Genomic DNA, 13,071 nt, shown 5'->3' with positions numbered 1-13,071 from the left:
ATATTTTTCCAATATAGCACAATAGGTCCAATTTTAATAAACGTTTATATCTGGCTCTCGAGGGCTCTGAAGTGAAGTGTCCTTCTTGCGCCAAATACACCCAGACATATACTCCACAGTTTCTAAGCTTAGACTTTAAAAAACAATAAATTAACTGATGTGTGAACCAAAGATGGAGGAAGACACGAGATGGATTAAACAACAATGGGGTTTGATACTTGGATGGGGGTCCACGTGGGAATTCCCGATGCTTCAAGCTTTTAAAATATGTATTTAGCATGTGTTGATCTACACAAAGAGAGAAGCGCTCTGTCACTGTGTTCCTCTTTGCTGTGTAAAGCTTCTAAATAAAAGTTGGACTTGTCAAAGGAAGTGAAAGAAAATATTATAGCTAAAAAAAATTGTTATAGACACATACACATTTAATAGTCGTATCGACAGAATACAAGGCTACCCAAGCAAAACAGCGTGGCCAGCAGCATTGTGTAAAAGATGCGCTCATTGTGTTCTCAAAGGTACACATTCAATCCAAAAGACATCACAGTAACAGATACTATTACGGCGTACATACGGAGAGTTTGTCATGTGGCCTGGAGTTCTAAGCATTGGTGTTAAATGTGGGGGCCTCGGGTTCAACACCCGGGGGCAACATCACCTGTCTTCAGATATTCTCGAAGCCACTTTAAAAGTACATTATATCTTTGTTAAATCATCATCATAAGTAAGCCATCAGAGTACGATAAACCACTAAAGCAGAATGGCATGTTGATTGTGTTGCTGGTGGGGAACTGTGAGCAAAGGAGCATTAATGAGCTACAGCATTGCAAAAATGAAGAATATTATAAGAGATTTAACATAGAGATAATGTAAAATTAAAAGTGACTGAGCATAGCCAAAGACAGAACATGTTTGTAACCTGGGCCCCTGCATGTAAAACAAACAGAGTTGTAAAGTCACTAAGCACATTTACTCAAGTGCTGTACTTCAATACAATTTTAAAATACTGAGTACTTCTTCCACCTCTGTTAAAAAATAAGAATTATTTACTCAGCTATGCATACCTGTGATCTTCTTTCTTATTAAAAAGGTGCTATTTTTATCTACCTTGATGCTCTTTGAAGCTACTGTCAGATTCATATTTCGTGATGAAACTCCAGACTGACGCTCTGATGCTGCACTAACTGATAAACAACCCATATCGTTTCTTCCCAAGCTAGAGTAGACGTGATATTACTTCAGCATTGTTAACATGGGGACTCTGAGATAAATAGATCAGTTGAACCCACTCGTGAATGTCCAATGTGTGTAAAAAAAAATACATCGGTTCCTAACAAGTGACTACTGAAACGCCCGAACGTTAGCCGCCTGACGGTGGTGATGCAAAGACCTATTGATCTAGATTTCACTATGTATTTTGGGAATAATATTTTAAAGGGAGTTGAAATAATTAATAATAAACAAAAAACTTGCATCATTTTTTACCTCTGACATGTCCCAGTAGATGCATAAGTGGGTCATTTTGTTGACCCGGTGAGGTGGTTTTCTTGAAGTATCTTTGTAATTACATTTTTTTATCATTTCATATTCCAGCTATTCCTCAAAAAATGAGTTTTAGATATCATGCCATTCAAATTTTAAATTTACATTTGATACATTTTCAGACATTTTAGTTTTTGTATTACTACCCCAGGCTTCCATAAGTTGGTCAAAAATGACCCGCATGCATTCACTGTAGACCACACAGACTACATCAGAAGTGACACCTTTCAGGAAGATTATTTTACAGAATAGCGGAGATCTTGGGGGAGGGAATTCCAGATCCTGGGAGCTGCCAGTGAAAAGGCTCTGTCCCCAAAGCTGCCTAGTTTGGACTTGGAGGTGGACAGGAGACCGGCTGAGGTGGTTCTGAGGGACCGTAGGGTTTGGTAGGGGGTGATAAGATCAGTAAGATGGGGGGGAGCAGATGGTGGAGGGCTTTGTAGGTGAGGGCCAGTATTTTGTTGTTAATGCGTTAAGAATAAGAAGGTCTTTGAAGCCAATGAAGGTCTTTGAGGACTGGTGTGATGTGGTGCCATGATCTGGTGTGTGTGAGGAGTCGGGCGGCTACATTTTGTACAATTTAGAGTTTTGAGGGAGGTTGAGCTGATGGAGAGAAGTGAATTACAGTAGTCAAGGCGGGAGGAAATTAAGGTAGGATAAGTCTTTCAGCTGCAGGGCATGTAAGAGTGGGTTGGATCTTTGCAATTTTGTGGAGGTGGTAAAATAAGGATTTGACGGAGGGGGAGGATGTAGATGATGAAGAGGAGGGGGCCGAGTACTGATCGCTGGGGTGGCCTTGGGTGACTGAGGCTGTGGCAGAGGAGTGTTTGTGGAGGGAGATGAAGTGAGATCGGTCTTTTCGGTCTGATTATCTAAATGTTTTACCTCAGAAGATATTTGATGTCATCAAATTGATCTGTGTGAGTGTCATTTTCTGCTTTTCAATTATTAATATGTTCAAAACGTTTTTTTTTCAAAATGTTCAACAAAAAAAAATTACATTTTAAATAGTGAAAAATAAAATATGTGTGGACCAAAATATAATACTAAATATTATACAAGTGATTTTTCTTAACCAAAATGACAAAAATTGCATAAAAACACATTATTCTAACACGGGTAATTTTGGACCCAACTATGGAAGAGTGTAGGGTCCAATCACTCGTGCATCTAAGGGTTAACAACACAATACCCAAATGAGGAAATAATATATATCAATCATTCAAACCAGGGAATGCCATCATCATAGTCGATTATTTATTAATGTGTCTTACTTGAATAGCAACATCCCATACATTACATGTTACTTGTTAGACGCTTTTATCCAAAGCGACTTACATGCTCAATCCCCACAGGAGCAATTTGGGGTGAGGTGTCTTGCCCAGGGACACAACGACATGCTGACTGCAGTGGGGTTTGAACCTGTGACCCCCTGATCCGAACACCAACACACAACCCACTGCGCCACACGCCTCCCATCCCATACTAATTCATATGACAAAACACTTTTATATGTATTCTTATTTACAATTCAAAATCAGTATAGTGGTTATAGTCCGATGTTCAGTCTAAGCAGGACCAACTTTGGAGACTTCAGTCACTGATTTTGATGTTGAGCTTTCTTCATCACTTCCACTACCCATACCAATCATCTCCATCATGCATGAACGAAACTGTAGGAGAAATAAAAACAGATAATTGAAGTTCAGATGGAAATGGTTTCTTGTGAACACGTGTAACGAGGGAAAAAACGCTACATGTACCATAAAGGAACATGTGAAATAACAAAGGAAATACTTTGGCGCTCCCAAGTGGTGGTCTCAAAAAAGGCACTGCACCAGAAACTGCAAAATGCACCGTTCTCAGTGGGATTTATTCCTTTTTCTTTTAACTTCTATCAGGATATTTCCACACATTTAACATGTTCTCTTGCTGTAACAAATGTAAATGTCCCCACTGTGGGACGGATAAGGGTATCCTGATTCTGAAATGTATGGAAAATGTTTGCTGTAACGAGTTGTCGAGGAGCCTGTGACTTAAAGTGGACCTATCATGCTATATTTGAATAATATAGTGTAGGACCATACCAATATAAGGCATATTTATACTTTTTTTTTTTCAAAATACCAAACAGATCATGCATTTTAGCCATGCCTCATTTTGCTCAATTTGACATTTTTTAGCTCTGTTTTTGCAAGGACAGATTCTGTGAGAACAGCACCATCCACTGGCCTGGCATATGTACTACAGCGTCTCCAGCGCTTTCGAACGGCAATGGCCGTGGCTGTCTCCTCCTGATTGGTGGAGTTGGCCCAATAGCCGTAGCGCCACTGTCCTGACGTCAGGACAGTGTTCAAATCTGGATCAGTTTTTATCAGATCCGTTGCAGCCCCTTTTTTAGAGATTTGGGTATGGAGGAAAATAGAGAGGGTTGTGTTTTCTGACACTTGGTGAGTTCCCTGGAACACCGGGGATACATATTCATGTATAAAAGACGTACAAAAGTGCATTTTGCATGATAGGTCCCCTTTAAGTTTAGCTAATGTGCACATGACAATAAAGCCTTGAATCTTGAATCTTGTGTGCCAATCAATACAAAAAAACGTTGACTCAAAACTTCTGCAAGGAAGTAATTGTATGGTCTTCTAAAGGCTAAATGAAATACACCTTATGACTCAGTAAGAAACAGAAGATTATGGACAAAGACTATTTTAGCACTTGAAAATAGATTTTGAATTTGTTGTGCATCACAACATTGAACAGACCTGTTTATTGAAGAGAACATAGATGATAGGGTTGTAGACTGTAGAGCCCTTCGAGAGGCAGGAAGGTATGGTCGCAAATCTTAGATCGAATGATTGCCCACGGTTGTTCACAACCCAAAGAGCAAAGGAGGCGTAAGGCAAATAGCACACCAGGAAGCCCACCACCATGATGACCACCATCTTGGTCACCTCCCGCTCTGCCTTCTGGGTGGAGGCAGACTCTGCTTGGGCCTTCACTGCCTGTGGTGGAAAGGAGAGGTGATTTGGGTTAAATACTTTTTATTAAGCCAGTAGTATAACCAGCAATAAGCAAGTATATTTGCAGCCACTCTGTGTTGAAGTTACAGCATCAGAAGGATAAACTTTTACTAAATAAGTCTTAAGATTAAGATCGTTGAGATTACAAATCTTCTTCTCAAGAGCGTCATGGTCAAGTCAAAAAAACATATCATTTTGAAATAAATGTAAACATAAATTACACACCAATAAAATGTCAAAAAAACAATCATCAACATAGGAGACCAATCAGTCCAATCTGCCTTTCCTCAAGTCAATTCAAATCCTCTTTAATGCCTCTGAAGGGACCAGCTTCCAATCATTTGGGTGATTTTATTACTGATTCCAAACACAGGGAACACCATAGTTAATGCCTTCTTACCAAAGTCAGTCCCGGCTTTAGAGACAGATAGTATAGCTCCTGGGAGCTAACACAATAACTTCCCATACTCTGTTGAAGTGATGTTGGTGAAGACAGAGGATAGTCTTATAAGAAAGTGCCAATATTTAAGTGTACGAGTGGACAAGCATACAAGGAACAATAATGAGTTTAAAATATATAACAAGTCTCAGTGTTCCGCGGGAGACGGTATCCAGCATGTGAAGGCATTGCGAAATTATTGTAGCCCAGACCTAAAATTGGCAGCAAGAAGTATTTTGGCCTTATAAGAAGAGCAAGACTTGTTTTCACCAGTTTCTGGATGCAAAGTTTAAATGATTTTTGTTGACTACAGACTCAATTTAAATTACATTTGGCAATGAAAACACTAGGTTTTCTTTTTTTGGAAAGATATATAACACCGTTGACATCACACAGGGTACGTACAAAAAGTTTAACTTCCAAATATTGTTGGCAAAAGTGGACGTTTACATTGAAAGCATGTTTAATGAATACTAGTGGTCCCAGGAGGATCCCATAGGGAACACCCAAAGAGACACTAAGGGGGCTAGAAGTATAATACTTATCAAACCAGCAGCTTGTTCTGACAGACCTATATTGAGATGTTTTTGCTTATCAGTATAGGTCAATATTTTAAGATCCACATTATCATAAGTCTGAGATGATTCAACAAGATAATTTACTAATATCTCATAAAGACAGCCAGATGATTTTTACTGATAGACTTATACATTTGTTTTCCTTACCATTTTCAGCGTAATGAGGAGCTGAGAGTAGCAGAAGATGATGGTGGTGAAGGGCACAGTAAAGCAGAATCCGAAGAGAAACATGACGTAGGATTCATTGTTGTATTTGTTGTTTGTGGTGTACCAGTCTGGACCACAGGAGCACTGCAGGCCTTCTGGGATGTACCTGGAGAGAGAGAACCACAAGAGCATTGAGTGTACTCCAAGATTCCAAGTGTTGAAGAGCTTCAGTTTAATAGGTTGGTTTTAGTTACTTACCTGCTCCAGCCGACAAGTGGAGGAACTGCAGCCATCAGTGCAAACACCCAGGTTAATGCACAGCAAGCTATAGCATGGTCAGGCTTGAAAATAAACTGACCAAGTGGCTTGCAGATGACTAGCCATCTTTCAAGCGCTACCACAGCGAGAGACCACAGGCTCACCATACCTGGAACGACAATGACAGACCATTAAAAAACCTTTTTGAAACCATTTTAATGAAGTCCAGGAATAAAAAAGGGCTTGATCAAATAGAAGTATATTGTTTTCGAAACTACAACTTGAATCTTACCTCCAAGCGTTGCCAAAAAACCTTCAACCTTGCATCCTAGTGTTCCAAAGACAAAATATCTGGCTGCAAATGAGACGAACGCAGTGAAGGAGCCCGCGCAGGCCACGAGAAGGTTTGCCACGGCCAAGTTCACCAGGATGTAGTTAAGGTGGGACCGGAGCTTCTTGTATTGGATAGTGGTCGCAATGGTGAGGACGTTAATGGCAGTGCCAAAAATAAAGAAGATGAACATTAATGCTGCCATGCCATAGAAGAGAGACAAGTTCCCCAGGTGGTCCTGTGGAACCAGGAAAGGACTCAATGCTGTGATGTTGTTGGTGTCCAGGGGAACAGGTATCCAGAAGTCTTCTGGTAGCTCCATGGCCCGAGATCCTCTCATTTAGCCTATTTATATATATTAAAACAATTGTTATACCGAAAGTGTTCTCCTTGTTGTTGCTTTGCCTAGATCATATATATCATATAACAAGAGTAAAAGTTTTAAGAGGCAGACATGAATGCTGTGTGGTCTGCGTCCCTAACGCCTCTTACTAAACTCTTGTGGAGGAGGGACTTTTATAAAGGTACCCAGGAAGCTACTCATCCCCATTAATGGTTAATGACACTATAATTGAATCATATATTAGGGTAGGCTTTAATCAGTGTAATTCATTTAGTAGTTCTTGCTGTACTGCCAAAGAGGATACAACCTGGATATTTGAGGGGTTGAGGATAACAGGTTTACTGCTTTAGGATATAAAGCATGTGTAAAGGATTGAAAATCGTATATTGGTGCTTATCTAACTGCATGTGATACAGTAAACCTTTGAAAGTTGTTTTTGGTAAGCAAGACACTGATTTAAATTATGAATATGAGTGCTATTTGGAGCTAAGAAGTTGAATTTAAAAGATTCCCTTTTTATAGGAACACAATGTACAGGTATCTCAGTCAAGGAACACACAAGCATGTAAATGTGTGCACCTGTGTAGGTATAAGCTTGCACGTTAGTTCTTAACATGAAAAACCGATTAAAGCTTAATCCCACTTTCTTAAGGAAGACTGCCGTAGGTATTTGCCTGCTAATCTGATTCCAAACACCATTAACTAACGAGTTAATGCCCCTTAAACCCTTTTAATCCTCTCTTTTCGTAACATTGCCTCCATCTCTGAGCTTAAAGAGTGCATACGACGTTGAGAACTTAGTGTAATCGCAAAGATGCTCACTGTACCTTTGTCAATCCAATTAGCCAATGCAGAGAGGACCTAATTAATAAATGAATTACAAACTATTCGTACACCCTTTATAAGGGTAGTCTTATTGTAAAGTGGTACCGGGAATTCAAATGCAACATAATCCAACGTAACAGCAACCTGACCACAAATGATCGGTCGCCTTTGCAGCAGTTTTTGGGTAAAAAACTAGGGATTTTGTAGGAACTTGACATCATAAAATATCATGCCTTTTTGAATATGTCAGTAAACTATGAGTTACTTTAACAACACAGCTTGTTTTACAGCCTCTTGTTGCGGTGTGTAAAGGCCTTACAAAACAGAAACTGTACTTCAAACCAGTATCATCAACAAAAAGACACCATACCCTGTTTGAATTTTTCTACTTTGCAGAATATGTGTTATTTCTTTATTATATGAGTTGAAGCATTTCCTATTTATATATTTTCATATGACCAAGACACACATACATTTACCATTATTTACAGTTCAGTCATTTGTGGCAGATAAATTGTGATGTTCAGATTAAGCAGGCCCAACTTTGGAGACTTCTGTGACTGACGTAGTTGATGACGACTCATCATCATCACCTCCACCCATCCCAAGCATCTTCATCATGCATGTCCGGAACTGAGAAACATCAAAGGAAATCCACATTTAAAAAATAAACCCCACCACAACACTCTCTTATATTTTGGCTACATGGTCTGTTTTGGTTATAATTGTGGTTTAAATATTGTATGCCTTCAAGTGAAGATCATCTATGTATGGCTATAGCTTTGAACTATTCAATCTAACCTATCAATGTACCAAATGTATTTTCTATGTGTCTTCAATACAAATATTTTAAAAAACTATTTTAAAAAACACCATTAACTCCATAGAAGTAATATGATTTCAATAAGACAGATGCATCAAACTAACCTGCTTGTTGAGGAGAACATAAATGACCGGGTTGTAGATTGCAGAGGATTTAGAAAAGACAGAAGGTACAGAAGCTAATCTCAGGTCGAAGGTTTGCCCACGGTTGTTCACAACCCAGAGGGCAAAGGAGGCGTAAGCAGGGGCGGACTGGGACTACAAATCAGCCCGGGACTCTCGACCGGCCCGGGGTGCTAGTGAGTTATCCGAGCGGCCCACATCGGTGCCGCAAGTAAATACCGCGAGGAAATTGTCGACGGGGGTGGGGGGGGGTGCTAGTGACTTATCCGAGCGGCCCACATCGTCCGACCGGCCCACTTCAGTACCGGCCCATCGGGATTCGTCCCGAACGTCCCGATGGCCAGTCCGCCCCTGGGCGTAAGGCAACCAGCACACCAGGAAGCCAAACACCATGATGACCACCATCCTGGTCACCTCCCGCTTGGCCTTCTGGGTGGAGGCAGACTCTGCCTGGGCCTTCACTGCCTGTTGAGGAAAAGAAGTGACTGTCATGTCTTCTGAGTTCTTCATGTTTAGTGATCCTTGCACCAGATAGTTTAATCACACAGGAGATGCAGTTATAACGGAATGATCGTAAAGACAGAGGGTGTCGTTTTCTCATACTGATATTCTGCACAAACTGTGCTGTTGTATTTGCTGTAAAGTGTCTTTACTGTAGGGTATTTTTATTATATGTACAGCACTTTGGCTCGACCAAAAATCGTTTAAAAATGTGCTATATAAATAAAACTTGATTTGATTTCATTTGATTTGATCATTTGTATAGGAACTACTCACCCTGTGTTACCTTGAATTCTTAGGGAATATGTTTTCCTGCATGCCTCCAAGGTGAACAAAGAATCAAGACCCTTTTATTGAAACGTAGTAAATCGGGGTCGAGTTTGTTCTAATAACAAAACAGGTTCTGTGTATTAGATATAATAGCTTAGCAAAATATTGCATGTAGGAAAGTAGTGAGACTAACACCTAGATAAATGAGACTCGGATTATATTGCACAAGTTAATTGATATTTGTAAACTGATATTCTCATTTAAGCGCATTCACTGTTTAGTTAAATTCCTCAACTTTTCTCAGTTTTTGGAGTTCACCATGGAGGCATTGGAAAAAACAAGAATTCAAGGCATCATGGGACAAATTAAGTTCCTGAGCAGCATTAAAATGTCATTAGAAAAAAAACATTCCTAAATTCTGTTCTCGACCTTCTAACTTTTCCTCACCATTTTCAGCGTAATGAGGAGCTGAGAGTAGCAGAAGACAATTGTTGCAAAGGGCACAGCAAAGCAGAATCCAAAGAGAAACATGACGTAGGATTCATTGTTGTATTTGTTGTTTGTGGTGAACCAGTCTGGACCACAAGAGCACATGTAGGCCCTCTGGGATGTACCTGGAGAGAGAGAACCACAAGAGCATTGAGTGTACGTCCAAGATTCCCAATGTTTAAGTGTTAAAGTTGTTAAATGTTGGTTTTTTATGCTTACCTGCTCCATCCGAAAATGGGCAGGGGAGGGACGGAAGCAATCAGTGCAAACACCCAGGTTAATGCACAGCAAGCTATAGCATGGTCAGGCTTGAAAATAAACTGACCAAGTGGCTTGCAGATGACCAGCCATCTTTCAAGCGCTACCACAGCGAGAGACCACAGGCTCACCATACCTGGAACGATATACAGCATGAATTATAAAACTCATTAAAACTCTATAACTTAAATATGTGTTTTTAAAGTTTCTCTTACCACCAAGCGTCGCAATAAAACCTTCAATTTTGCATGCTAGTGGTCCGAGGATAAAATATTTGTTTGCAAAGGAGAGGAATGCGGTGAGGGAGCCCACGCAGGACACAAGAAGGTTTGAAACCGCCAAGTTCACCAGGATGTAGTTCAGGTGGGACCTGAGCTTCTTGTTCTGGATGGTGCATGCGACTGTCAGCGCATTGATGAAAGTGCCCACAATAAATACAAAAAGCATGTACAGGGCCATTGCGTAGTAGACGCCGGAGCTCGCTAGATGGTCCTGGGGGACCAGGAATGGGCTGAGGGACGTGATGTTGTTCGTCTCCAGAGGGATGGGGATCCAGAAATCCTCCGGAAGCTCCACATCACGGCCGTGCTTCATGTTTCCCTGAAGGTTAAAAAGAAAAGTCAAGAAGACCTTTTCATGTGAGGGTCAGGTCACCGTCTACAGCAGTGATTCGCAAATGGGGGTACGCGGACCCCTAGGGGTACGTGGGGGTACTGCAGGGGGTACGCGAAAGAAAACAATAAAAAAGGTTAATACAAAAAATGCTTTTTTGCTTATGCTTGGTACAACTTGTATTTGCCGTACTCGCCATTAACTGTTATTGCTCAGGTTATTCTCGCCCCCCTCCGACGTAAGTGTGTATTGGTACTTCGGCAGCCGAATGGGGCCAGCAAGAACCGGTTTTCGGTACTAGAGGCATCGTATGCGGCATCACTGCTCATCGCTAAAGCCAAAAAGCCGTTCACGATCGCTGAGGACCTGTTACTCCCAGCTGCTGTTGTTTTGGCCGAGACGATGCTGGACAGAAGTGCCGCGGAGAAGTTCAAAACGGTGCTTCTAATGACACCGTTTCACGCAGAATAGAACGAATGGGAGCAGATATTGTTGAACAAGTTGTGGGAAAACTCCAGCTTGATGAATCGACCGATGTCAGCGGTAAGGCTCAGCTCATTGCTTTCGTGAGATACGTGGATACTGACGACATTTATGAAAATGTGCTTTTCTGCAATACCTTAGAGGGGAAAACAACGGGGGAGGACATTTTTAATGTTGTGAATGATTTCTTTATTGAAAACGAGCTGGACTGGAGAAACTGTACCTGTACTGACGGAGCTACCTCAATGACGTGCCGATTTAAAGGGCTCATGGCACGTATTAGGGATAAAAATCCAGAAGTGCAGTGGAATCACTGTGTCATACACAGGGAAGCACTGGCGGCCAAAAAGCTGAGTCCTGTGTTGCATGACGTTTTGAACAACAGCATCAAAGTTATTAACTTCATAAAGTCAAGGCCACTCAATGCGCGTCTGTTTCACCGCCTTTGCGAGGACATGGGAGCTGAACACACCCAACTACTGCTACACACAGAAGTGCGCTGGCTCTCTCGGGGGAGGATACTGAGCAGGCTGTTGGAGTTACGATCGGAGGTGCACACCTTTCTGTCAGAGCAAGGATCTCCCTATGCCACACTGTTTGAGGACACAGATTGGCTTGCAAAGCTTTGCTATCTGGCAGACATATTCAGCAAATTGAATGAGCTGAATGTGTGCATGCAGGGAAAGAACACCAACATTCTGAACCTGTATGACAAGGTGGGTGGTTTCGTAAAGAAAGCAGAGTTGTGGAAACGGGCATGTACACAGGGGGATCTCACCTGCTTTCCTCAGGTAGATGCTTTCCTCTCCAGTGAGGATGTGCAGAGCGCTCCAGTCAAGTCCATTATAGAGGAACACTTGGCCAACCTGATAGTTAGTTTCAAGTCGTACTTTCCTGACATGGAGGATAAACCTGCACAGCTTGATTGGGTAAGAAACCCATTTCTTCTGTCAGAAGCAAACAGAGAAAAGCTTCCTCTCTGTCACCAGGAAAAACTCTTGGATGTGTCATCTGACCGCGGCCTAAAGATGACATTTGAAAACTCCACTCTCACGCAGTTTTGGGTGTGTGTGAAAAAGGAGCATCCTGAGCTGGGAAAAACAGCTTTGGAGCAGCTACTGCCCTTTGGATCCACATATTTGTGTGAGGCCTCCTTCTCTGCAATGACTCTGATCAAAACAAAGCAGAGAAACAGACTGGGCCTGGAAAAGAGTCACTGCTGTGTCCTCTCTGCCACCAAGGATGACCAAGATGCTCAGTGAAGGACAAGCACGTTTCACACTAAATTGAGTGCTAAAGTGCTCTTATTATTACTTGTTAGTGTTATTGCAATTTATAATTTATTTATTATTACAATTGTTTGGTTTTTTTGCCAATGTTTTGACACTAAATTGTATTTTCTATTTTCAAATGCAGTTTAATGCAACTAAAACTCATTAATAGTGTCATTGCAGTGTTATTACGTAGTTTTTATTGTAATTGCACATTTTTGTTACAATGTTTTGTTTTGTTTTTAACCCTTTCATGCATTGTGACTGCTTATTTAATGCTGTTTTCTTGTTTATGCATGGGGTTTTGGATGGTAGCACATCAGGCACCACATTTTATTATAATATTTGTTTATTGTATTTTATAGTTTTTGCATAATATAACATTTTGTTCATTGGTTCGTTATTTGTTTGTTGTAATTCATGGATGAAGGAGTTCATAAATCACACACTGATGGAACATCACTATATTGTAATTATTTATATAGGCTTTTTCTATCAAAAATGTTCGGGGTCGGTCAGGGGGTACTTGGCTGAGAAAATGTTTCAAAGGGGGTACATTACTGAAAAAAGTTTGAGAAGCACTGGTCTACAGCACTATGACTATAGCAGTCCAGTAGTGTTGACTGGGAAGTAATTTATAGTGTTGCATGACGTAAATTAACAAATTAAATGATTGAATAATGAATTGCTTGACTAACTTAACAAAACCCCGGACTTTGGACAATGGGATTAGAGGACCATAAAAACACTGTATCATTC

At 40.8% G+C, this 13,071-nt stretch overlaps 2 protein-coding genes across 2 annotated transcripts; both read right to left on the bottom strand.

The window, feature by feature from the left end:
* Positions 1-2,982: 2,982 nt before the first annotated feature.
* Positions 2,983-6,655, bottom strand: LOC117475467 (blue-sensitive opsin-like). The gene is made up of 5 exons (XM_034121688.1): positions 6,277-6,655; positions 5,985-6,153; positions 5,727-5,892; positions 4,305-4,544; positions 2,983-3,212 (listed from the first exon to the last, which is right to left on the bottom strand). The coding sequence occupies exons 1-5, from the start codon at positions 6,653-6,655 to the stop codon at positions 3,108-3,110; spliced, it is 1,059 nt and encodes a 352-aa protein (XP_033977579.1). The 3' UTR covers positions 2,983-3,107.
* Positions 6,656-7,922: 1,267 nt separating this feature from the next.
* On the bottom strand, positions 7,923-10,540 carry LOC117475457 (blue-sensitive opsin-like). The gene is given in 7 exon segments (XM_034121673.1): positions 7,923-8,116; positions 8,411-8,547; positions 8,791-8,893; positions 9,647-9,796; positions 9,798-9,813; positions 9,908-10,082; positions 10,162-10,540. Coding segments are annotated over 7 exon segments (1,065 nt in total). The 3' UTR covers positions 7,923-8,011.
* Positions 10,541-13,071: the final 2,531 nt, after the last annotated feature.

The sequence above is a fragment of the Trematomus bernacchii genome, unplaced genomic scaffold, assembly GCF_902827165.1.
Source record: "Trematomus bernacchii unplaced genomic scaffold, fTreBer1.1, whole genome shotgun sequence".
NCBI lineage: Eukaryota > Metazoa > Chordata > Actinopteri > Perciformes > Nototheniidae > Trematomus > Trematomus bernacchii.
The sequence above is the reverse complement of the archived record's forward strand: the minus strand, read 5'-3'. Positions and strand labels throughout refer to the sequence as shown.

Coding starts and splice junctions, on each gene's coding strand:
- LOC117475467 (XM_034121688.1), bottom strand. CDS start 6,655: ATGAGAGGATCTCGGGCCATGGAGCTACCAGAAGACTTCTGGATACCT. Junction 4,545..5,726: donor TCCTCATTACGCTGAAAATG/GTAAGGAAAACA, acceptor TTTCCACCACAG/GCAGTGAAGGCCCAAGCAGA. Junction 3,213..4,304: donor ATGTTCTCTTCAATAAACAG/GTCTGTTCAATG, acceptor TTTCTCCTACAG/TTTCGTTCATGCATGATGGA.